Consider the following 26,580-nt stretch of genomic DNA (forward strand, 5'->3'; position numbering starts at 1 on the left):
AAAGTCAGATGTACATACACACAATTTTGCATACACTAAACTTTAAGGAGATTTATTATTTCCCAAACTCACCCATTGGCTCCGTAGGTATCTATGGACACTAAGCTAAGAGTGTTTGATGTAGGGGATGTTGATGTCAGAAATGTTCAAAGCTGAAGTTCTGTTACCTACACACAATTCTTCTATCATGTGGACTTAAAGCTTTAACAGATTAAAATAGGAAATTGTTGGCGTCACCTGTGATTATCTTATTAAAGGTGCTGTTTAAACAAAAACAACTTGACTTCACTTTTCATAAACACTAAAGAATGTGCGATATATGACTTGGATAATTATACAATCATTTTTCAAATTAAAAAGTTACTTGCAGAGTATTGTATGTCTTTTTATAACTTTAAAAGGTAAAGAATAGTTTACATAGTGATAGAGAAAATGGAGCACTCAAACTAGCCATCTAAAACTCAAGTTATTGAATGGTTCTATATATGTTGGTAGTGTCATAAATATGACAATATAAAAATAATAGTATGTCAAGGGCGTGTAGGTCAAATATGTGATTCTTTTAACCTTATTCATTGTAATTTACAATTTAATGACTTTCTTGCCTTTTTACTTTGGTTTATTTTTTGGTTATAAGAATCAGTTTGGTTTACAAATCTTGAAAGTTTAAGTATGGATTCTTCCGCTTCTAAGTTTGATATTCCTCGTGTTTAAATTAAATGGAGAACAGTATCTCCCTAGGCCCAGAGAGAGTATATACCTCACTTCTATTAACAATATAGTATTAACAGACTCAAACTCCTTTTTAAGATGAAAGTCATGTATTTTATTAATATATTTATATTATATATAATTATAATTAATATTTCAACATAAACTTAGCATTAAAGGGAGAGACCTTCAGTATGATGTGTAATTTACTGAGTGAGCTATCGGTTGTTTCTATTCCTTAGGATTTTCTATATGCCTTTGTTTCTTGAGATTTTGTCATAGTCCCAAGTATTCTTGAAAGTCCACCATTTCAATTTGCTTAAAAACCAAGGGTGTTTCATTTTCTGTGTAGCATAACACAGTTTTAAGATGAACTCTTCATTTATTACTCTTTCGGTTATAACCTCACCACAGATTGCGCAGGATTCTGAGGGGAGAAAATACAGTTTTCCTTTCGGATGCCAGTCTCTGGTGGCTAGGATGTTTGCCGGTTCTTAAACTACAGATTTGCGTCCTCTCTGGGAAAGGTTAGAGCTGGTGCGGTTGGTCCCATTGCCTTTCCCAGGACCTTCAATCCTGGCCCACTCCTGCCGCAGCCCCACCTCCTCCACACCCGGTGAGCTTCGGGCGGTGAGCTTCGGCCGTTGCTCCTCCGAGGCCCCGCCCCCCGCGTCTGCGCTCTGGCGAAGGGGCGGGGCAGCGGCGCGCTGACACCTGGCGGCCGCGGGGGGCGGGCCGAAGGCAAGCGTGGGCTGGGATTGGCTGGGATAGCGAGGGGTGGGGAGGGGGGAAAGGAGGGGAGACGGTTGTAGGGCTCTTGCTAGTGCCCGAGCCTGTGCGGCCTGAGGGGCGCGGAGACTCAGGGGGAGGGAGACGGCAGCAGCATGGCGGCGGGGTATGAGCCGCCCAACCTTCCTCTTCCCCGCTGTCGCCGCCGTCGCCGCCGGAGTCGCTGGGACCCTTTAGTCTGCGTGTGTTAGTTGTAAGCCCGCTGCCCGCCCGTCAGCCCTCTGGCCCACCCGCCCTCCTCCCTATCTCTCTCAGTGGCAGCCCGAGGGTCGGGCGGGCCGGATAAAACTCCCTCTCCCACCCCGCCCACAAGCCTCGGGGCCCGGACCATGGAGGACGTGAAGCTGGAGTTCCCCTCGCTCCCGCAGTGCAAAGAAGACGCCGAGGTGAGTTTGTCCAGTGACTGCCACGCACAGGCCTTCCCGTGCGGCTCTTCGGCCGCGGCGCGACCCCAGGCCCCAACCGTCGAAGTCCCCAAGCTCCACCGGAGCCCTGTTGCCTCCTGAGAACGTCCTGGGACCTTGGGGAGAAGCGTCACTCACCGAGTTCCTTTGACCCTCCTGAGACCCCGGCGGAGGGGCTGCTGGGTCTATTCTGCTTAATTAAATGGGAAGGGCAAAATTAGTCCTTTCTCCCCCAGGCTCCGCGTTGAGGACTGACTTTGAGTAAGGTTCCCCTTTTTATTGCCAAGGCAGTACGAGGGTAATGTTTTAAATTTCAGTTTGAGGGATATATTTGGTGTCATTCGCATGTGGGACACATGGTCTCACATGTGAGATAGATCTGGGGCCTGAGCTTTCGGAGTGCGCCTTCAAAAAGTTTTCCAAAGTAGTTGTTTTGTTTTGCTTTTTGGTATTTTTGAGGGAAAGCCGTGACCCGCAGAATAAAATGTCACAAACCTAGCTCATTTCAATCTAAAAACTTCAATCATGAAACTTGCCCTTTGGAGGGGAGTTGTTACTGAGAATGAAATTGTTTTTAAACTGTCCTCCTGATTTCTGATTTGGGCTTCTTTTCACTCCACCCTATATCTTCTTTGACCAACGTTTGTATTGAGTTTTTTCCCCCATCTATTGCTAGTTTAAAATACTTTGTGATGTTGCAGACTTCTAAATTAGAATTTTCTGAAGACTAAATTAGCAAAAAAGACAAGGATACTCAGTTATGCCCTAGTAGGATCAAGATAGAAATTAAAATTTCTAGGTGTAAATATCTTAAAAATAATTGAAAAGTAAAACTTTTTAAGAAACCATTCAGTTTATACCAAATATTCATTTTTTTTGAGTATCTTCATTTGGGGTTCACATTTGGAGGGATCCTTTGCTTGTGGTAGTAGTCTTTGAGAAATTCATATTTTAAGACTAGACTCTTAAATAGGAAAAAAAAAAGTTGAATTTAGGTTAGTCAAAAATGAATTTACACTTTTTTATTTGTTTAATATGGAATAATGTGAATGAGAAATATGCTTTTTGTCCTTAAAAATGATTCAGTGATTTCATCCTGAAAGCAACCTTAGAAATAATGTAGAACATTCTCTCTTTTCAGGTGAAGAGAGTGTAGTTTACTGAGAATAAGTGATATGCCAAGGTAACAGTAGCATAAGACACAGTTGAGAACCTTGGTCTCTTGGTTCCTAATTCGTTGTTTTTAATACACCTCAATTTTTCCCTGCTCTAATCTTAAAAATTCTAATTTAAAATGTTTGCAGACTTGAACTTAATCTTTTATTGTGTATATAATATGCCTTATCCCTGTAAAAATGATAAAGTCTTACTGGGAATATAGCTTTCTTTCCTGTGTAAGGACAGAAGTAATGCTTAAAGCCCAGTAGATAATGATGCAAATGTTATTTACTGAAAGCCAGTTCATTCCTTTTTACATAGCATTGGATGTTTGTTTCCTTTTGGTTGCAAGTGACAAAAACCAGCTCAGACTAGCTGAAGCAAAAAGAAACGTAGTTAAATCCAGAAAGGTGGGGATGCAGCTGGTCTCAGGGACTTCCTCCTAGACAGTATTATGATGCATCAGAACCGCCTCCGCCCCTTATCAGTGCTTGTCTCTACTTTCAGCATTTCTGCCTTTACTCTGGCTTCTCTGCAGATGCGGACTTTGACTGTCAGCTGTTCAAGGTCATACCCTTACCGAGCTTACACATTGAAGAACAACAATATGTCTAAGCTTCAGTATTTGAAGTCTAGAGGATTGGGCTAACCTAGGTCATGTGCCCATCCTTTGGATTAGTCCCTATAGCCAGAATGGAGAAAATACAATGAGGAGCCCAGTGTATGACCTAGAATATACCCACTTGTGGCCAGGGGAGTGAAGTTTGTCATTGGTAGCCCTCCCACCAAAATCATAGGGGCATTTCCACAGGAGATGGAAGGTGCTTTCTGGGCAGACAGAACTAGAAATAACCATTAAATAGGGCATATAGTTACTCATGATAAACTAATAAAGCAGTGTTAATTTTCTAATTTGCCATGAAATATGTAAAGTATCAAATGGTCTTATGTAGTTATGATGACCAGCCAATAAGAGTGTTCCTCCACCTAGGAAGCATTTCATTGAAACCTAAATTACAGACCAAATGTTGCTTTAGTAAACATGGAATTCAAGTAGAGAGATTTTTATGCATGCACTTAATGATTGATGTGATCAAGCCATGACAGCTTGATGATCCTATCATCTCTGTAACAATATTACTTCCTTGTTTCTTGAAACACTGGTCAGGGCATTCTTTTAGGACAATTCTAGCAAAAATTTAGCTGTGTTCAGATTGATTTGGAAACAGATTGTCACTCCTTTGTTTACAACTTGGCTGTGATTTCCCATTGTTTTGAGGATGAAGTTCAAACCCTTAACTTTAAAAAAAATTGTTTTTAATGTTTATTTATTTTAGAGAGAGCACCAGAAGGGAAGGGGCAGAGAAAGAGGGGGGGGCAGAAGATCCAAAGTGGGCTCCACGCTGACAGTAGAGAGCCCAGTGTGGGGCTTGAACTCAGGAACTGTGAGATCATGACCTGAGCTGAAGTCGAGGCTTAACTGACTGAGCCACCCAGGTGCCCAACCCTTAATTAACATCTGCAAGGTTGTGTATGAGCTGGCATCTGCCCTTTTTTTTTTTTTTTGAGTTTGTTTATTTATTTTGAGAGAGAGCACCAGTGAGGGAAGGGCAGAGAGCAGCAAGGGAGAGAGAAAGAATCCCAAGCAGGCTCCAGAGAGCGAGGGAGAAAAAGAATTCAAGCAGGCTCTGTGCTATCAGTGCAGAGCCCTATGTGGGGCTCAATCTCAATCTCAAGAACTGTGAGAACACAACCTGAGCTGGGAGCTTAACCTGCTGAGCCATCCAAGTGCCCCCTGCCTACCTTTCTAACCTTATAATGAGCTACTCTTCCTCTTGATCCCTTCTCTGTTTGCCCTAGCCATGTTCATCTTCTCTCAGTTCTTGGGATGTTTTAGGCCCCACCCCCACTCCAGGACCTTTGCATTTGCTATTATCCCCTGCTCTGGCTGCCAACACTATACTTGCCTTCACCTAATTAACTATTTGCTCTTCGATTAGATCTCAATTTAGGTAACATTTTTTCAGAAAGACGTTCCCTGATTTTGCCAACTCCTCCTGTTCACAGCCCCCACCCCCAATAGTTTAATCCTGCAGGTACACAATTCTCTGTAGCACTTGGTATTTTTATACCTTCCTTGTAACAGATATCATACTGATGGTTTTCCTTAATGTCTATTCTCCATATAGACTGAAAGTTTCCTAAGGGAGTTTATTCACCAAAATGTTCTTGCCTTAGTCCCCACTGTTTCTTGCACTTATCACAGTGTCTGGTATATACCATAAGCTTAACAAATGTTGAATTAATATAAGAATCTTGGTTGGTTTTGATAGTAGAGTCTTGTGACAAGATTACAGTAGTTTTTTTTTTTTTTTAGATGTGAAGAAGAGAGCAGCTTACACTACCAATTTTTAAATTAAAAAAAATTTTTTTTTACATTTATTTATTTTTGAGAGATAGAGCACAAGTGGAGGAGGGGCAGAGAGAGAAGGAGACACAGAATTGGAAGCAGGCTCCAGGCTCTGAGCTGTCAGCACAGAGCCCGACGTGGGGCTCGAACCCACAAACCATGAGATCGTGACCTGAGCCAAAGTTGGACGCTCAACCAACTGAGCTACCCAGGCACCCCACACTACCAATTTTTAAATAAATTAGTTGCATAGTTAGGGCTGTTGGTTTTATAATTCAATAATTGTTTTCTTTTCAGATAGAAAGTGTTATTTATTTCAGTTGCAATTTGCCAACTTAAATGTTACTCTTTCTGTTTTCTCTTTTGACTCCCATAGTACAGAATAAAAAATAGGAATTGCTTAATATTTCTGACTGAAGATCCTTTAAATTTAGAATGTTGCTGTTTAAACCTGACTATAGAGTAGAATTACTCAAGGGGCTTTTAAAAAATAACCATTCCTGGGCCCTATCATCACCTTCTCTGATTTAACTGATCTGAGATGGAACCAGATAATTCTTTTTTTTTTTTTTTTTTTTTTTAAATTTTTTTTTTACATTTATTTATTTTTAAGAAACAGAGTGAGACAAAGCGTGAGTGGGGAGGGGCAGAGAGCGGACACACAGAATCTGAAGCAGGCTCTGAGCAAGCGGTCAGCACAGAGCCTGATGCGGGGCTCAAACCCACAGACTGTGAGATCATGACCGGAGCCGAAGTCAGACGCTCAACCGACTGAGCCACCCAGGCGCCCCGGAACCAGATAATTCTAATGGCAGCTAGGTTTATGAGTAACTGACTTAAAATCATCTTACTTGAATGCCCTTCTACCTCTCTATATCCCTTCAATATTTATTTATTTGTTTGTTTATTTATTTATGAGTGCACCTGCATTTATAATCTATTTTGGTATTTTTTTAAATGTTTTTATTTATTTTTGAGACAGAGAGAGACCGAGCATGAGCAGGGGAGGGGCAGAGAGAGAAGGAGACACAGAATCTGAAGCAGGCTCCAGGCTCTGAGCTGTCAGCACAGAGCCTGACGCGGGGCTCAAACTCACGGACTGTGAGATCGTGACCTGAGCTGAAGTTGGACTCTTAACCGACTGAGCCACCCAGGCGCCCCAATCTATTTTGGTATTTTTAAAGATTTTTTTTAAATGTTTATTTTAGAGAGAAAGAGAGACAGAGCGTGAGTGGGGGAGGGGCAGAGAGAGAGGGAGACATAGAATCCAAAGCAGATTCCAGGCTCTGAGTTGTTAGTACAGAGCCCGACGCAGGGCTCGAACCCACAAACCGTGAGATCGTGACCTGAGCCAAAGTTGGACGCTTAACCGACTGAGCCACCCAGGTGCCCTTGTTTGGTATTTCTAAATGTTCTAGGTTTTAGCCAGCCTGATACATGTGCTGATAAGAATTAAGTTTTTATTTTATCTAATGGTTACAGTCTGTATCCTTTGCTGAGTTTATTTACTTACTTATTGATCTTTGAACATTTTTATAACATTTCCTATTCCCAAAGTTCAATTTCTATCCCATCAATGCAATTGTATAGCTCATGTAACTGCATTTGTATGAGAAGGAAGGAGAGAACCTGAAAGATGTTTTAATATGCCGTACCTTCTAGGTCATATTGATGATTGAAGGATTTTCACTTGTGAATTAATTTTCACCAGAAGCATGATATATATCACAATTAGGGGTATTTTGGTTTAGCTGGGTTGTTTTGGTTTGAAAAATATAGTTGGACTGCTTGACTAATCATCTGTTTGGGAAACCAATTCTACTAATTAACTATAGTAGTAATTCATAATAGATCATTGGGAATTTGCCCTATTACTACTGCCATATCTAAAAGATGGATTTTAGCAGCAGTGTGGGCAGGCTGAGATTAAGATTGAGTGTAATATAGGTTTGGTTGTAATATAAGATATGGTTGTTAGAAACATGTTCAGACAGATGGATGTCTGGTAGAACAAGACAGTGAGCATGAATGACTTAAAATCTTGGTCTAGTATGCTAGAGGCATAGGCAGAATTGGTAGACAAGGCAGGATTAAGATTTGCTTTGCAGAGTAATAATCAGGACTAGGTAAACAAAGACGATAGGCGCTTGAGATCAAAATCTAATGCTAACACTAGGAATAGTTAATGACATTTTCTGTGAGAGAACGCCTTTTAGATTTCAAAGGATCCATACCTATTACAGCAAGTCTGATGGTCACAAAAGTAGGCTATGAGTAATTTTTCATTCTCTCCTGCTATACAACTTGTTTTTTACTCCTGTAATGTCTTCCTTATATAAATATAGCATACGTGTTCCATTGTATACAACCTTTTGGAAGTTCAAAATTTCTTTGAAGCCTCTTGATTCACTTAAAACTTCAGGTAAATTTTGCACTCTGTCCCATATGGTCATGTTTGTTTTAGTATAAAAATATTTTAAAGTAATGGCCAGTGAAGACACTTTTTCTCCAAAAAAAAAAATTTCTTGGTAAAATTGATATATTCTAGAAGGAAGCACATTTATCCTGTGTCTTTGAGTGCCTTCTGACATATTTATTGCCAAATATTCCCTGGAATATGTTCTCCTGTTTTTCTTTTTTCATGCATAATTTTTAGAGATTTCATTTGAGGTAAACTCAAAAGTACACATTTCTTTAATCACTTTTCTTCTTTCTGGCAGCTCTGACAGGTTTCTTCAGGAAGATAAGGCTGTCAGACTAATCAAGAATCTTTTTTCTTTTTTTTAAGAAAGGGGAAAAAAGAAAGATCCATAGAATCTAGCGCCATATATCTCCAAAATGCCTGTCGTGTACTTATTCTGTGGCAGGCACTATGCTCAGTGTTAGGGGTACCATGATGAAAATGGCGGTCTTTGGCCTAAGTTCTTTAAAAACTTTTAAATATAAAAGGTTATAACGTATTGGTAAGTTAAAGAAGCACATGAACATTCATGTGTTCAATGTACAAATTGATTACATTTCCCCCTCTCTTGGCTTGGAAATTATATACTTTATTTCTGTTAATCCCTATTTTAATAATATAATCATTTTATATAGTCAATATTTGTTTGATTACTGTTTGCTATATAGTTCCTTCTTCCATTGAGAGGCTGTTGGGTGTCAGTTTTTCTGGAGTCAGACTGCTTTAACTCAGTTACTTAGGCTCTGTACCTAAAGTAGAAATGAAAGATAGAGAAAACAATACCATTTCAAAAATACGTTTTGGAAGTTCCTTTAATAGGAGTCTACTGGTAGTAAACTCTTTGTTTTTGTTTGAATGGAATCAATCTTATATCTCACTCTTGTTCTTGAAAGATGATTTTCTGAGCATATATTCTAGGTTCGCCATTATTTATTTCACTACTTTGAATGCATTATTCTTCAGTCTTATTCTTGCAGTTGAGAAGTCAAGGACAGTCTAATTGTCTTTCTTTTGTATTTAATATCTTGGTTTTGTTGCATGCTCTCTTTTCTTAAGTAGGAGTAAAAATTTATACTGAGTGTAATGCACAAATATTAAGTCCACAATTCAGTAATTTTTATTAAATATATACACCAGTGTAATCCTACTCTTATCAAGATATATACCAGTTCTATTAGTGTAGAAAGTTATTTCATGTTCATTTCCAGGCAATCCCTACCCTGCTCCACAATAGGCATTGAATAATATGATTTCTGTAACCACAGTTTAGTTTTATCTGTTCTTGAACTTTAAATAGAATCATGTAAAGTGGACTCTTTTGTTTATGGCTTTTTTAATTTAACATAATATGTGTGAAATTCACCTATGTTGTACTTATGGGTAGTAGTAGATTTTTTATTGCTGAATATTATTTCATTGTTTGAATATACAGTAGACATTTGGGTTTTTTGGAGTTGATGAATAAAGGTGCTTTAAATAGTCTTGTGTAAGTCTTTTTGTGGACATACGTTTTTATTTCTCTGTTAAATCCTAGGAGTGGAATTGCTAGATTATATAGGGTAGCTGTATGTTTATCATTTCATTTTACACTCCAGTTAGCAATGTTGAGACTCCTAGTTGCTCCACATCATCACTAACATTTGGTGTTGTGTTTTTAACTTTAGCCATTAGTGGTTATGTAGTGGTATCTTGTGTTTTTTAATTTGAATGTCCCTAATGACCAGTGATGTTGAGCACCTTTGCATGTGCTGTTGGCCATTTTTATACCTTCCATGGTGGGATGTCTGTTAGTTCTTTTCCCATTTAAAAAATTGGGTTGTCACTTTATTGTTGATGCATATTTATGTATTTTGGATATACGTCTTTTGTTGGGTATATAAATTACAAATATTTTCTTTCAGTTTGTGGCTTGCTTTTTTGTTCTGTTAGCAGTGTATTTCATTGAGCAGAAGTTTTTAATTTTCATGAAAGCGAATTTATCAAAATTTTTTTCCTTTATGCTTAGTACCTTTTGTGCCCTCTTTAAGACATCTTTGCTTTTCCCGAGGTTGCAAAGATATTGTTTTCTCCTAGAAGTTTTATCATTTTTGCATTTATATATATTTATACACATACACCTTTTTTTCCCCCATTTATTCAACAAATATGTATTGAGTGCCTACTGTGTGCCAGGCACTGTCATCAAATGTTGGGAATACATACAACAGTGAAGACAAGATGTTTGTATGTGAGGAGGGTTTAGAGTGGGGGGTGATGAGGGGTCAAGATCAAGATTTATTTTATTTTCTAGATATTTGTCTAATTGTTCCAACACCATTTGTTGAAAGATTTTTTTTTTCTACATTGAAATGCCTTGTTATCTTTCAGGAAAATTGAGTGCATATATGAAGGTCTTTTGGACTCTGTTCTTTTCCATTTCTCTCTTTGCTTTTAGTGTGGAAAAAGAATTTCTTCTCTTTATGTGTGGTGTGCTCTATTTAACTTTGTATTTCTTTCCTTTATCTTGCTTGGGAATTGTTGAGCTACTTATTTCTGGGGTGTGGTGTCTTTAACCAGTTTTGGAAGATTCTTATTAATATCTTGTGTAATATTATCTCTCCTTTATTTTCTCTCCCTTCTGGAACTTAGATTTTATGGAATTTAGACTTCTTAATTCAATCTTAATAAGTCTATTAACTGATCATATTTTCCAACACTGAATTTAGATCATTTTTTCAATTCTATTTTCCAGTACACAAGTTCTCTCTTTGTCTACTGTTTAGTCTATCCACTGATTTTATTTATTTATTTATTTATTTATTTATTTATTTATTTAATGTTTTATTTTTATTTTTGAGGGAGAGAGGGACAGAGCACGAGTGGGGGAGTGGCAGAGAAGAGACAGAATCCAAAGTAGGCTCCAGGCTCTGAACTGTTAGCACAGAGCCCCACGTGGGGCTCAAATCCATAAACCCTGAGCTATGACCTGAGCCGAAGTCTGCTGCTTAAACCAGTATTTTCCTCCTCTTAAAATTTGATTCTTAATTGTGAGCTCATTGGAATTCATCTCTGTGAATTATTTCTGATCTAGGTTTAGGGTATGCTTCTCCAGAGAGAAAATGCATTTGTTTTTTCCAAGAACCCATGGACATGATCTACCCAGGACCACTTGACATTCAATTTTCACTTGACCTAACAAAAATAATTGAATTCTAATGCCAAAGTTGAGCAAAGGCCAGGTTGTGGCCACCACTACTACCACATTCTACTCAGAGCCAAAGCTCAGAAAGGCAAAGGTACTCATTTTCTGGGGATGAGGTGAGTCATCCCCCACCCTCCCTGCCAACCTCCCCAGTTTATCATTCACTGAGAGTGTTGCCTTTTGAGTGTTTCTCATTTACTGAGAGTGTTTATCCACTGAGAGTGTTGCTTTTTGGTGTTGATCTGACTTCCCTCTTGATCAGGTCCTAGGCTTTGTCTTATGTCTCACATGTACAGTGTCATTTAAATTAAGGCCATGGTGAGGATGTGGAACAGATAGAACTCCCATATGTTGCTGGTGAGAGTGTAAATTGGTTTTGGAAAACTTTTGATAGTGTCTAGTAAAGCCAAAAGTAGGCCTACTCTGTGACCTAGTAATTCCATTGCTACTTTTTTTTTTTTAAATATTTTATTTTTTAAAGTAATCTATACACCCAATGTGGAGCTTGAACTCACAACCCCAAGATCAAGAGTCGCATGCCCTTCTGACTGAGCCAGCCAGGTGCTCCTCCATTGTTACTTTTATATCCAAGAGAAAGAAATGCATGTGTGTATCAAGGGGAACATAAAATAATTTTCATAGCACCTTTATTCTTATTTGCCCAAACCCTGAAGCTACTTAAATCTCCACCAACAGGATAATGAGTAAATTGTGGAATATTCATACAATAGTATACTGCACAGCAATAAAAAGGACCAAACTACTAACATGCAACATGGATAAATCTCACAGGCATTAGGCTGAGTGAAAGAAGCCAGACATAAAATAGTACTGTTGTGATTCCATTTATATTTGGTTCAAGAATAGCTAAAACTAATCTATATTGATAGAAGTCAGTGGTCACCTCTGAAAGAGAGGGTTTTGACTGAGAAGAGAAAGGAGGGAACTTCCTGGGATGACAGAAATCTTGATCTGGATGGTGATTACATGGATATATTGCTTGTAAAAATTCATTGAGTTCTACGTTCATATTTGGGCATTTTAACACTTCATTCTGTGTTCTTTTATACTCCCATTTTAAAAGAACGAAGATAATAAGGCCATGAAAGATCAGTAGATCCTCTCAGGATATGGCTTCTCAGGTTTATAGTCTATTTCTGCTACATTGCCAAGATCCATTTTCAACATGTAAAACAAAAAATACTTAGTTTCTCTTCTTTATTAAAAAAAAAATGCTGGTTGTCATTGCAGGAGTACTATTCTGTCTTTTCTGTAGCCAGACTCAAGAAGTTTGCTGCTTGGGGTACATTAAATTGAACACAACCCAAGGAAGTGTTGAAAGCAAAGAGTTTTTGTTACTTGTCGCAGGTGAGGAGACAGGGAAATGGCTCTCGAAGCACTGTCTCCCCTTGGGGTTCATGCATGAAGCTTTTGTTCAGTGTGCTAGGAAACAGAGCCAGGATGCTTGATACATTAAGGAACTTACATATATTTTGTTACCTAGGCTCTTGGGTTCAACTTTGCATGCTTAAGTATGTCAACATACTAGTGCATACATTGTATGTTCAAAAAATGGTTGGAGAACCTTGCCCATAGGAGATCTTAGTCTTATAATGAGCTAAAGGTAACTTTAAGGGCAACTCAGGGCACTTCTACATAGGTCAAAAGCTCCAAACTGGGTCAAACTGGCTCATGCAAGGAGGTAACTCTGGTGGAACACTTAGCCATAGCTCCTTGTTCTGCAAAACACCACATTCTTTCCTGCTTTCCTTGCTTTTCCTTCTTCCCCCTCCTCCCATCTGCTGATAGCTTGCCAGCCCTCTGATAGGGGTAATTCCCCATTGCATCCTAGCTAAGATGGAATTCCATTACAGGTATATAATATTTCTACCTTATGTGTTAAAAATACTTTTCTAATTTAGAAGATCTAGGCGAAGGGTAAGGGGAATTCCTTGCACTATTTTTAACTTTTCTGTAGTCCTAAAATTATTTAAAAATGAAAAAGGTTTTATCTGTTCAAATGAATGTTTAAATGAAATATATTTGACATAGCATTATATTAATTTCAGGTGTATTACATTGTGATTGGACATTTCTGTATTTTTAAGTAATCTCTACACTCAGTGTGGGGCTTAAATTTACAGCCCCCTGATCAAGAGTCTCATACGCTAGCTACCAACTGAGCCAGCAAGGGACCCCTGGACAGTTCTGTACATTATGCAGTGCTCACATTGATACATGTAGTTAACTTCTGTCACCATACAAAGTTATTCCAAATTATTGACTATCTTCCCTATGCTGTACTTTTCAACTCCATAACTTATTTTATAACTGGAAGCTTATACCCTTTGATCCCTTTCATCTGAAAATAAAAGATTTTTTTTTTTTTTTTTTTTTTTTAGCTTTTCCAGTTTTAACTTTAGGAAGCTTATTTCTATTTATAATTTTGAGTTTTAAGCAGTCAGGTTAGAAACTTGGAATGCAGTCCATTTACAAATGAGGATGTGATTCTTTATCATACCAGTTCACTGGAATTGCTTTTTTCTTGTCCCAACTTTTAAAATGTTTTCTGTCTTTTGCCATTGGCATTTTGCATTATTTTCCAACTTGTTTATATTGATCTGCATTCCAAAAAACAGGATGAATTCTTTACTTCCATGAAATGTATATTTAAAAGGAATTGAACTGAAAGAATCTTAAGATGAAGTAATGTATGAGAAAGCCTGTTTGATAAGCATCTAGAGGTTTAGATCAGGGATGGCAAATACCTATTACTTAACACTCTTTGAGTCCATTGCAGATACTGCTCATTGATCAGAGTACTCTTCTTCCAGAGTCTTTGCTCACAGTGTTTTAGCTATCTACTGTCAGTTGATTAGAGTTAACTGAATGACAAAAAGCTATTTGACATTTCTGACTTGGTGGATCAGTTTTTGGGAGAAATTTCTGGAATATCCGTTCTTTTAGTTAATGAGCTATTCTATTCGTTGTATGAAGTAACATAATCATAATTTTGGAAGCCCACTTACCTAAAGAATACCTTAATCATTGTTTCTTGCACTTAAATTTTTAGGTGTTTGTGAAGCCAATTGAATCTATTCATAGAATATTCCTTAAATATAATGTATTTTTTTTTTTTAATCCATACACTTGTATGTCACATCTTAAACTTTTAATTGGGTACCATTTTTCATAATGTTATTTATTTTTATTCTTGGGTTTTCTTTCTATTTTAAGGAATGGACCTACCCTATGAGACGAGAGATGCAGGTAAGATAACCTTTTTGTTTATTCAGGCCAGTCCATATTATTATTATCATCAAATAACTGATTTCACAAAGGATTTAAGACCTGTTGGCTCATGATCTGTAGGTTCCTCATTGAGTATTTAAAAAATCAACATATTTAAAGGTTAACATTAAAAAATGGGAAATGAATTGTTGCCTTTCTTCCTTATAGTAGAATCATGGTTATATATATATATATATATATATATATATATATATATACACACACACACACACACACACACACATACATACATACATACATATATGTATATACATGTGCTGAGTCACTGTTTTTCCTAATCTGAAAAATTGGATACAATATTTATATTTCTGTTGAAAACAGTTTGCTTTCTGTGTTTGGCTAGTTTAGACAACTCTATAAGATTTGACCATAAAGCAAATCACTCTTGAGTAATTGTTCCTCTTTGTGTCTGATTTCCAGACACAACTTCCATAATGAAGTCCTCCAGAAGACTGATTTGAATACTCCAAATGTGGAATAATAAAGTGATAGCTAACCTTCATAGCAGTTTTTTTTCTTTTGCATTTCTTACTTACAGTCACTCTGCTAGCCCCAGAATCAAGCAGTGTCTCCTGTTCCTAGAAATACCTTGACTTTTAAAAATATGTTTCCTTTCTCTATTAGTGAAAATTCTCTTTCAAAAAATATCTTAGTACCTATGAGGCATTTACTTGGTGCTATGGGAAATGCAAAGGTGAGTAAAATGTAATTTGTGCCCACAAGAAGCTGATAGGAGAAATCAGACCTATACAAAAATAATTATGATGTTTCATAGAACAGAACTACAGCATTATACTGTATTATTATCTAGGCTATGGTATAGGTCAACTAAAATCTTTCTATATTGAATTCACATAGAAAAATTTTAATCTAGCATTTGGAAAGTATTTAAATTGCTGAAACTGTCAATAGGCAAGCAGTTGATACTGGTCTTTTTTAAACTTTGCAAGAATACTTTTATTAACTGAAGGAAACAGTTCTAATCTTCTTGTATCTTGTGCTACTTTTGATTTGGCTGAATAAGGTTTTGTGTAATTCCAAAGGGGTAATTTTTCTTTATGTCTACTTTATTTCTAGACTAGAGCAGAGAATATAAGTAAAATAAGAGATGTTTTAATTAATCTAAAAGCCAGTCATACAATATGCTAATTTTATCCAAACTGCTTATAAAAAGCACTGTGGAAGTTCAAATATCTGACTTTGCAGAACTGTATTTAAACTTTAAATGTTTCGTTTGATATATAAAGCAAATCTGCATTTCTCTTCCCGGTCTTTGCTCAGTGTGGCTAGGGAATATTCCCTAGATAGCAAGCTTTCTTTTTTTTTTTTTAATTTTTTTTTTTATGGTTTATTCATTTTTCAGAGACAGAGTGTGAGGGGGGAGGAGGAGACAGAGAGGGAGACACAGAATCTGAAGCAGTTTTCAGGCTCTGAGCTGTCAGCACAGAGCCCAACGCAGGGCTCGAACTCACGGACCGTGAGATCATGACCTGAGCCGAAGTCGGACGCTTAACCGACTGAGCCACCCAGGCGCCCCTAGATAGCAAGCTTTTTAATAAATTATTATAACAACTATGAAAACTCCACAAGTCCACTTATGTGGTACATAGTTTGTGTATATTTAAATTGTTGATGGTAAATATCTCAATTTTTTTTTTCTAGGAAATTTTACCTGGATTGTTTTTAGGCCCATATTCTTCTGCCATGAAAAGCAAGGTATGAATTTTAGATTAAGTTTGTCAAGAGACTTTATTAACCAGCTTTTTTGGAATAAATTTTTTTAGTTGTCAGAGAGAAGGTCCACAAATATTGCATGTCACTCTGGAGTACCTGCCTCTTTCCAAATTTTACTGTACCAGTGATTCTCAAATATTTCATCGTAAATCACAAATGAGCTTTTATGAATCAGTTTTTTCATGAATCCATGTGTTTGAAAGATTTACCAATTGATAATTGACCTTTATTTACCCTCTAAAAGATTAGGTATCTATCATTGCTAATCATATCTCTGAACAGTGAGATAGAATTAAAGCCCAAAATAAGTGTATTTAACATTTTAGTTAATCTTTCCTTATCAAGGGTAAATGTGTGTATATGTGCATGTGTATGCACGTGTTTTAATTGGTAAAATCTTATTTCTGTTTTTCCAAACTTTAGAGACCTGGATGCTCCAGGTTGTAAAGTATTATACCACATATATGTCTCTTGTCTCCTATATAGTCAAACTGAAATGGATTTCTTTAGTTACACATTTAACATGGTAGATTCTTTCTTTTTTTTTTTTAATTTTTATTTATTGATTTTTTTAGATTCATTTTAATATATGTAGCAATTTGCCACTTACTAGGGGATTCAGTCTTAGGAATTATGACAGTGCTACTAATTTGCTTTGAGTTATAATGTGAAACAGTGTATCACAAATGTTTTCCCTGATACCTTATTTTGAAGTCACTATTCTTGTGTATGATACCTACTCTACCTATGGTAAGTTTTGTAAACAAAAAATTTGTAGAATTTTTTTTTTCTTTTTTCTTTTTGTTTCGTTTTGGAGAGAGAGTGTGAGAGTTGGGGAGAGAGAGAGAATCTCAAGCAGGCTCCACGCTCAGTGCACAGCCCGATGCAGGGCTCAATCCCATGACCTTGGGATCATGACCTGAGCTGAAATTAAAGTAGGATGCTCAACCGACTTAGCCACCCAGGCGCCCGCAAAACTGTAGAATTTTTAAATCTAATGATTTAATTTAATGTATTTATGAATTTTGGGTGGCTGGGATGTTTTGTTTTGTTTTGTTTTTTAATGTTAGTTTATTTTTGATAGAGATAAGGGATGAGCAGGGTAGGGGCAGAGAGAAAGGGAGACACAGAATCAGAAGCAGGCTCCAGGCTCCAGGTGTCAGCACAGAGTACAATGCAGGATGTCGAACCCACAAACCATGAGATCATGACCTGAGCTGAAGTTGGACGCTTAACCAACTGAGCCACCCAGTTGCCCTTTGATTGGGAGTTTTTTTAGAGTTAGAGTCATTTCTTTGAAACTGGAAGGCTTTTTGACTATTGAGGCATATATAAGAGTAAACCTAGTTTTGATGGTCTACAGCTGGGTTGGAAAGGCACAGTGTTGCTTAAAAAAAAAAAAAGTACTAAGGAAAGGATAGAGTAGTTAACTATAGACTTAACTGATTTACTTAAGACAAAAGCCAAATAATGTAGTATTCACAAAAATTGTTAGATTACTTTTTGTATTCCCACAGCATTTTATAAAATATATCTATTATAGTATTTGTCACATTAAATTATTTGTTTATAGATTTCCTCAAAACCTCTTTACCATCGCCTTCACCATGGTCTAATTATTAGATTGAGGAAAAGTTTCTATGGCGAAATTTGATTATTTCTCATTCTGAATCACCATAGAACAGCTTGTCTTCCTTTTCATACCATCATCCTAAAAATACGTAACAACAACAAATAATAACAGATAAATCTTAGGGAATAAACTCCCTTTCTAATACTCGTTTAGTTAAGCTTATCTTTTATTACATTCAAATACAGTTTTAATGAAAGGGACAAATTGGGGCTCCTGGGTGGCTCAGTCAGTTAAATCTGACTTCGGCTCAGGTCATGATCTTGCGGTTTGTGAGTTTGAGCCCCTGAGCATCAGGTTCTGTGCTGACAGCTCGGAGCCTAGCGCCTGCTTCAAATTCTGTGTCTCCCTCTCTCTCTGTCCCTCTCCTGCTCATACTCTGTCTCTGTCTTTCAAAAATAAATAAATGTTAAAAAAATTTTTTTGAAAAGGGACAAATTTAGGCTCTTTGTCAGTAGTGAACTGTTTCTTTTTATACAATTTTTTCTGTAGTTTGTAGGTATGAGTAAGTCATAATTTGCTTTATATAAATGAAAATCCATTGGAAAGTAAAAGTATTCTGTATGCTATTACATTTGGGTCCTATTTTGTTAAGGTTTTTTTTTTTTTTTTTTTTTTACTTAGTAATAGTTTAATGTGCCTTCAAGATTTGTGTTAAAGCAGATTTTTATCCATAGTTATATATACCTTCCTGTGATTTCTCACATTAATAAAGTATCTTTATATATCACAGATCAAGTATAAAGAATGGATATTGAATACATTTTGACAGTTTAGTAAATGTGAATATGGAACATTGATTAAATATTAATCCTACCAAGTGTTTACCTCCCTTCTTTTAACTCAGGGTACACTCAGGAAATACAAAGATAATTAAACTCTATCTAATATATGCCAGACATCAGAACATTTGCTGCAAAAATTAACATTTTAAACTTTTGAAAGCCATATTTTCTTAGCTCAGGCTGCTGTAATAAAATACTATAGACCAGTGGCTTAAACATCAGACATTTATTTCTTGTGGTTGAAGTGGCTGGGAAATCTGAAATCAGGGTGCCAACATGGTTAGGTTTTGGTAAGGACCCTCTTCCTAGCTTGCAGATGGCTGCATTCTTGCTGTATCTTTACATGGCAGAGAGACAAAGTCCTGATGGCTGTTCCTTTTTTCAGGGCACTAATTCCATCATGTGGGCTTTACCCACATGACCTCATCTAAATCTCTGATTACCTTCCAAAGGCCCTATCTCCTAATACCAACTTGGAAGTTAGGACTTCAACATACAGATTTTAGGGAGATACAAACATTCAGTCCATAACAAATATAAATTATTCTTTGACTTCTCTGATGGATTGTTAGTATTATTGTTCTGGACTATTTAATGCAGAAAGTGGGAATTAAATATATGAATGTAAGCTGAAGTTTCATAGAAAACTCAAAATTATGAATTCTGATTCCTCATGCCAGCATGATTTGTTAAATATATTTAACAAACATATAGTTGTTGAACAGTTAATATTTTCAAGGCACTGTTATACATACTTAATATGAATCTGTGAACAAAATCATAGTTCTCTTGGAATTTACATTCTATTAACACATATATGTATTATGTCACATAGTATATGTATATAACATATTAAATGTTAATATATTTAATATATTAAATTGCTTTAAATGTATAGCCAAAAGACACCACAGAATATAATATCATTTGGAGTTGCCAGTTAACTTGAGAAAAATTTTTAAACTGAAACTTTAGTCTGTGAACTGTATAAGTTCATTCTGGCTTGTATCAGAAAAAGTGTACTGAGAGAGGCAGGGAGATTTGGGCCCTGGTATTCCAATTAACTATGTCAGTGATGTTCAATAATTGTTTATGTCTTAGCAGTCCCTTCTAAAGAATAAAGTTTGTAGTCAGTATATGTAATTACCATTTACTGAACGCTTGTCATGTGCCCCAGGCACTGTGCCAAATTTCTTACATATATTATCTTATGTAATTCATCTAACCACTCAGTGGAAAGGTTAGTACCGAACCACAGAGCTCAGGTCATTAGCAGAGCTGGAAGATAGAGGTTGGGATTCTCATGACTACAAAGCCTTTAACCACTATGTAGTATTGTTTACCAAATAAATGATCTTTAAGGTCTCAACAAGCCCTAAAATTATGGATGTAAAATAATCTTATTAGCCTTTTGAGCATATGTAGTATATATTAATCTTAAATCATTGAAATATTTTACCTATCACTTCAGGTAAATTATTGTAAAATTAGATTTAATACCCTGTGCCTAAAGCTCAGATGTGGCTATGTAATTTTAATGTTCAGTCCTGTGTATTTCAAACACCTATGTTACAGCAAGGCGATGTTTTGTATTTTAAACTATTTCTCTCCCTTGTCCCTCTCTTTTTATAGCTACCTATTCTACAGAAATATGGAATAACCCATATAATATGCATAAGACAAAATATTGAAGCAAACTTTGTTAAACCAAACTTTCAACAATTATTTAGGTAAGAATTATGGTTATGATGTATTAAAATGTTATGGGTAGCAAAATGTATTTTTATTTCAAGTTAATTTTATTATAGCAGACTTCTGTACATATCTGTTTTATAAGGATGCTCATATAGGTATATCATTTAAAAAATAAACTTCTTTAAATTCTTAAATAAGTAACTAAATCATATAATGCAGAATTTTAAAGATTCAAAAGCATGTACAGTATACTGAAAAGTTTCCCTATCCTTATCTCTTAGATAGCCAGTTCCCCTCTAGAAGCATTCACTGTTACTCTTTGAGTATCTTTCCAGGATTATGTTGTATATACAAACAGTCCTACAGATAAACTTTTATTTTTTACACTGGCTTAAAGATTTTTATTTTTTAATTTACTTTTAGAGATTGCTTCATATTATTACTTAGAGAGCTGCACTGATTTTTTAAAGTTTCATAGTAATCCATTGAATAGCTATACTAAAATTTATTCAGTCTGTCTCCTGTTGTTGGGTATTTAGATTGTTTCCAGTCTGCTAATATAGCAGGTATTCCCATGCATTTCATTTAATTCATGTGTGAATATATCAGTTGGATAAAGTGTAGAAGTGGAATTATTGCATCAAAGAATATGAGCATTTAAAATTTTAATTGATATTGCAAATTGTCCCCCAATGAGTTGTATCAGTTTACATTCCCACTATGAAGTGAATGAGAAGAGACTATTTCCTTGGTATCTCTAAGACAAATTGTAAAACAGTTGTAATTTTTCCCAATTTTCTAGAGTAAAAATGATGTCTCACATAGTTCTAATTTGCCTTTCTCGTTTATCTTCTAATGAGTGTGGTTGAGCATCTAATGGTTTTTAGTTTTATTTTAACTTTATTTTAAAAATAAATCTATATATTACAGTGATATAAAAAAGGGTGCAAAAAAGGTGTGTAAATAAAGTATGTCTCTTTTCTCCTCTAAACCCAAGCTCCAGCTTCTCTCTTGGGAGGCAGCTACTATTAACTCAAATATTCTAGAGATACTGTGTATCTATATAAAAACATATTGTAATTCTCTGATTGATTGATTGTAAAAATGAAAGCAACCTGATTTTCCATCAGTACAGGACATTCTGAAATATATTGTGTAGGGGTGCCTGGGTGGCTCAGTCAGTTGAGTGTCCAGCTTTGGCTCAGGTCATTATCTTGCACTCTGTGAGTTTGAGCCCCACATCCAGCTCTGTGCTGACAGCTCAGAGCCTGAAGCCTTCTTCATATTCTAGGTCCTTCTCACTCTCTGCCCCTCCCCCACTTGTGTGTACGCTCTCTCAAAAATAAACATTAAAAAATTTAAAAAAAAATATATATATAGTGTGTGAATGTACAATAGAATCCTATAACCATGAAAAAGAATGAAATATTTCTGTGTTGATACGGAATAATCATTAAGATTTATTAAAAAAGCAAGGTGTACAACCAAGTGTATATATACTCTCAATGTGTTTAAAAATACATACATTAGACATAGGTTCTTGTATATGCATGGAAAATTTCTAGACTAACACACCAGAAATTTGACAGTGGTTGCTTCTGAGAAGAGTCTGGTAGAAGGGCCTACTTTTTTATTGCAAATATTTTTATATTGTTAGAATTTTTTACCATGTGTACATATTTTTCAGTTAATAAAAACTTTTTAAAATTTTTATAAATTTTTTAAATTTATAAAAATTTTAATGTTCATTTGTGTGTGTGTGTGTGTGTGTGTGTGTGTGAGAGAGAGAGAGAGAGAGAGAGAGAGACAGGATGAGTTGGGGAGGGGCAAGAGAGGGAGACACAGATTCTGAAGCAGGCTCCAGGCTCCAAGCTGTCAGCACAGAGCCCGAAGCCAGGCTTGAACTCATGAGCAGCAAGATCATGACCTAAGCCGAAGTCAGATGCTTAGCTGACTGAGCCACTCAGGTGCCCCTAAAAACTTATTTTAACAAAGAGATGTTCTATTCTAAAATAAAATAGATTGATTTTTTTTTCTAATTGTGAAAGAAATCCTTCTTCTTTATAGATACTATGGAAAATACAGACTGACACTAAGAAAAATATAAAATCATCCACAATTCCACAACCCAGAGAAAATACTTTAGTTAACATTTTGGCATGTTCCTTGTAAATCTTACTCTATCATACATATGTGTATTATGCATACACACATATAGACTTACATATATTAAAGAAAATTACAGTGTGATATTTTAAAATGCCATCCTATACATTTCTAATTTGTGTTTTTGTTTTTAGTACCAAAATGTCCTGCGTGCAGCTATTTTATCCTAATGGAAGAATTCTTTCTCCTTAGATTTAGAATATTGGCTTATAGATTGATAGTTCTGCTAATAGTTTTTGACACTCAAAATGGTGTGTAATAAAACATGTTAGATTGATGCTGAATTAACTTTTTTTTCTATGAAGCTGTGTTTTATGTAACAGTTCAGTCTACAAAATCACTTGAGACAGCCATTGTCAGAATCCTTTTGGTTTTTACATTGGATTATCCTTGGATACTGAGTTTTGGGTTCTCTGTGATAAACCCTGAATTTACTGAAGTTGTTAACCACCTAAATGATTGCTAAAGAACTGTAATTTTTAAGGCAATATTGACTTTAAAAATTAATTTTGTATCTTAATTACTATAGATGTATTAATAAGCAAGTAGTCTTGGGTAGGTTAGAAATGGAAGTTTTTCACAAAATAAAATAAGCCTAGCATATGAGTAATATCTTATTTTCAGTGTTTTCCAAAGTGTAAAATTGTAGGACAGGTGGTCTCCTGGTTGATTTTTTTCTTTTTTTTTTTTTTTGCTCTACTGAAGGTTAGTTCAAGCAATGGATATTTGACTCCCATCATTCTGGCTCCATCAGACTTCTGTTTTGATTACCTTCCTCTCTTTGAGACTTTGGGCTTACTCTGAATCGTCCTATATAGGGTTGTGAGGAGTGGTCACAGGGCCACTCAGAGAAGAATCTTCTAGTCCATGGGGAAGTTAGTAGAAATAGAAGAATAACAATAAGGAATATAGACACTTTTTGTCTTTATATTCTAGGTCCACTCTGATATAGAGGAAAGTTTCTTCCTTCTTGGGATTTTACAGTTTTAACCAGATAGATTTTTTATACTATAAAATATCAGAGAAATATTAACTTGTTATTTAAGGCTGAAGCATTTAAAAATGCTATGTATGTATTTAAGCAATATAAAATCTATGACCCAGTTCTTGGGCATATGACACTTTGAAAGTTGTTTTGCATTATTTTCTTGGTTGCCAAGAAATTTTGTAAATTTTTTTATACATAGAATTTTATCTGAATGTGTGCTTATCGCAAAATATTCTATTTTCAGATATTTAGTCTTGGATATTGCAGATAATCCAGTTGAAAATATAATTCGTTATTTTCCCATGGTAGGTATAAAATATTTTAATATTTAGAATTTGTGATTTGACTTCTTAATTATGGTTCTAAAACTTAATAATAATGAAACTAATTCTTTCCCATGCTACTTTTACTTTGTTATGACTGAAAATTGTGGGATTATATTTAAAGAAAATTTATTATTAAAACCATTTTATGATTGCTAAATATCTGAGAAATCACACCTTGAATTTATTAAATTCAAATTAAATTTTAGCTCCTGTATAATTTTAAAAAATTGTAATAGTCACATTTGTAGTATTTTGGAAATTCTTGAATTAAGGTGATTTGTATTCATGTAAATTAGCTGGAATTTTTTTTCAATAGTTTTTTATTCTGTGTATTTTATGCTTATATTACTCCAGATGTTTTATTAAAACACATGTCTTTTGCCTTCAGACTAAAGAATTTATTGATGGAAGCTTACAGACTGGAGGTAAATAGTAATTTCTTTATGTAGCCAGTGTTTATTTTCAGGAGATTATGTGTTATAGTTAATTTTTTAGTTACCATTTGTCTTAAATGAAGGGTATGGAAGTTGGAATTGTATGTAATAATAGACTATTCCCAAATTTGTTTTTTCCCAACTCCTTGTTTCATTTGGATAGGCTTTCTTAAGTAACCCTATACAACCATTTTTGAATTCTGGGTCAGCTTTAAATGTCTTTAATTTCAAAGTCTACAGGTAATATAAATTGTAAAACTTGAAAGTTAATAAGTATCTAAATGGTATGTATAAAACATAAAACGTTTAAGAAAGGATTTATCTTACTATGGTATAGTACATGGTTTCAATATATTTTAGTTGCTGAATTAGATAGATAGTTATATATATATTTTGTCAGAGTAATTATTTCTTGTTTTTCAGGAAAAGTTCTTGTCCATGGAAATGCAGGGATCTCCAGGAGGTATGAAGTTAGAGATTATCTTTTTTTTTCTAGCATTTAATTAATGAGTTGTGTTTTCTATTTTTTTCTAAAATTTTTTCCCCCTCTTCAGTGCTGCCTTTGTTATTGCATACATTATGGAAACATTTGGAATGAAGTACAGGTAAGAAAGCACTCTGAAACCTAGCCAATTTAAATTCTCATTAAAATGAAGCTTAATGGAAACAGTTTGGGAGTTTGAAGTTGATATTCTCTTCATTTTGTCATCTAGTCATGTTTGATTAGGCAGGTTCTTAGATTCCATGCTTAGTCGTTTAACCTTTGTAGCTTGTCTACCTTGTGTAGATATACTTTAGGCTAATATTTTGTGGTTTTAGGGAACTAGTGCTAAATGTTATTTTAAGAAGCCATGATAGTTATAGTTGGAAATAACCCTTGGAAAAGTAATTATTTACTACTAGAGAATTGTTCAGTCTGAGTTTAAAAACTTAGACACACACACACACACACACAAACTCGTACACACAGATGTTTATTGCTTCCCTTGTTTAAAAGGCTAATCTAGGGGCATCTGGGTGGCTCAGTTGGTTAAGCGTCTGACTTCGTCTCAGGTCATGATCTCACAGTCCATGAGTTCGAGCCCTGCGCTCTGTGCTGACAGCTCAGAGCCTGTAGCCTGCTTCGGATTCTGTGTGTCCCTCTCTCTCTGCCTCTCCCCCACTCATACTCTGTTTCTCTTTCTCTCTCTCTCTCTCTCAAAAATAAATAAACGTTAAAAAAATTATAAAAGGCTAATTTATTACGTTTTCCTTTAACAATAGTTGGGTGAAAAATTACCTAGGCACTGTTTCATCTTCTGTTCATAATTCAGTGTAGTCTTTCTTATCCAGAATCAACTTTTCCAAGCATACTACCTAGATAAAAGAGAGAGAGAGCCCCAGAACAAAAGAAAAAACTGGTCAATGTACAGTGTTTCCTGTTCTTAGTGTGTCTTGTACATGTTAGAAATCTTGTAATCATTGACACCTCCTTGTCATTGACTCCTTACCTCCTAAACTGACCCTTTACCAACCTGTTTTATGTCCTAAAATATACCTTGAATCTGTCACTTTATCTTTCTCTTCATCATCATTTAATCTTCAATCCAAGCTCCAATCATGTCTTTCCTGGACTCTTCCAGTGGTAGCCTTCTTAGTGGTTTTATGTATCCTTTTGTTTCTCCAGTCCGTTTTTTTCTGCACTACAGTAGGAGTGAACTTTTCAAAAGATAAATCTGGTCATATAATCACCGTACCCCCAAAAAGCTCTCAAAGGTTTCTGATCCTTAATAATTTTTAACATGGCCAGTGAAACTTTGTGTGATATGCCTGTATCAACTTATCCATCATTGTATCATGTTCTCTGTTAGTCTCTTCATTTGAGCTGTATTCAGCCTTGGATCCACATGACTAATACATACTAGACATTCAAATGCTTGTTTAATTTGTTTGGTATCCTTTGTGTTTAAATTTCTTAAAAGTGTCAGTTCCTAGGGATACCTGGGTGGCTCAGTTGGTCGAGTGTTCCACTCTTGATTTTGGCTCAGTCATGATCTCAGGGTTGTGAGTTCGAAGCCCACGTTGGGGTCTGCACTGGGCATGGAGCCTACTTAAGATTCTCTCTTTTCCTCTTCCTCTGCCTCTCCCCCCACCTGCTTGCACACTCTCTGTCTCTCTAAAGTGTCAATTCTTAATATTACTTGAATACAAATCCTTCATTTATTTAATTGAAAAAGATAAATGCTGGCTAGACGTTATGTTTTATATATTCTCTTTATTATTTGGTGTCTTGTCAGTAATAATAATAATGGTGAAAATAGCTTCCATACATTGGGTCTGTGGCAGGTACTATTCTAGGCTCTTTTATCTCATTTAAGCCTTACAACAACACAAGGGAGTAGATATAGTTCTCCTTG

At 35.7% G+C, this 26,580-nt stretch overlaps 1 protein-coding gene across 2 annotated transcripts in view; it reads left to right on the plus strand.

Moving 5' to 3' along the window:
* The first annotated feature begins 1,496 nt into the window (after window positions 1-1,496).
* Window positions 1,497-26,580, plus strand: part of STYX (serine/threonine/tyrosine interacting protein) — a 37,715-nt gene continuing 12,631 nt past the window's right edge. Inside the window, exons 1-8 of one of the 2 annotated variants that reach the window (XM_003987642.6) lie at window positions 1,498-1,886; window positions 14,352-14,384; window positions 16,089-16,142; window positions 20,208-20,305; window positions 23,669-23,729; window positions 24,139-24,175; window positions 24,608-24,647; window positions 24,739-24,789. In XM_003987642.6, coding sequence (XP_003987691.1) covers window positions 1,830-1,886; window positions 14,352-14,384; window positions 16,089-16,142; window positions 20,208-20,305; window positions 23,669-23,729; window positions 24,139-24,175; window positions 24,608-24,647; window positions 24,739-24,789 — 431 coding nt within the window. In that variant the 5' untranslated portion in view covers window positions 1,498-1,829. Of the gene's footprint in view, window positions 1,887-14,351; window positions 14,385-16,088; window positions 16,143-20,207; window positions 20,306-23,668; window positions 23,730-24,138; window positions 24,176-24,607; window positions 24,648-24,738; window positions 24,790-26,580 lie in introns of both variants that reach the window. The other variant, XM_019833022.3, reaches the window with a different exon arrangement.

This window comes from Felis catus, chromosome B3 (genome assembly GCF_018350175.1).
Source record: "Felis catus isolate Fca126 chromosome B3, F.catus_Fca126_mat1.0, whole genome shotgun sequence".
NCBI lineage: Eukaryota > Metazoa > Chordata > Mammalia > Carnivora > Felidae > Felis > Felis catus.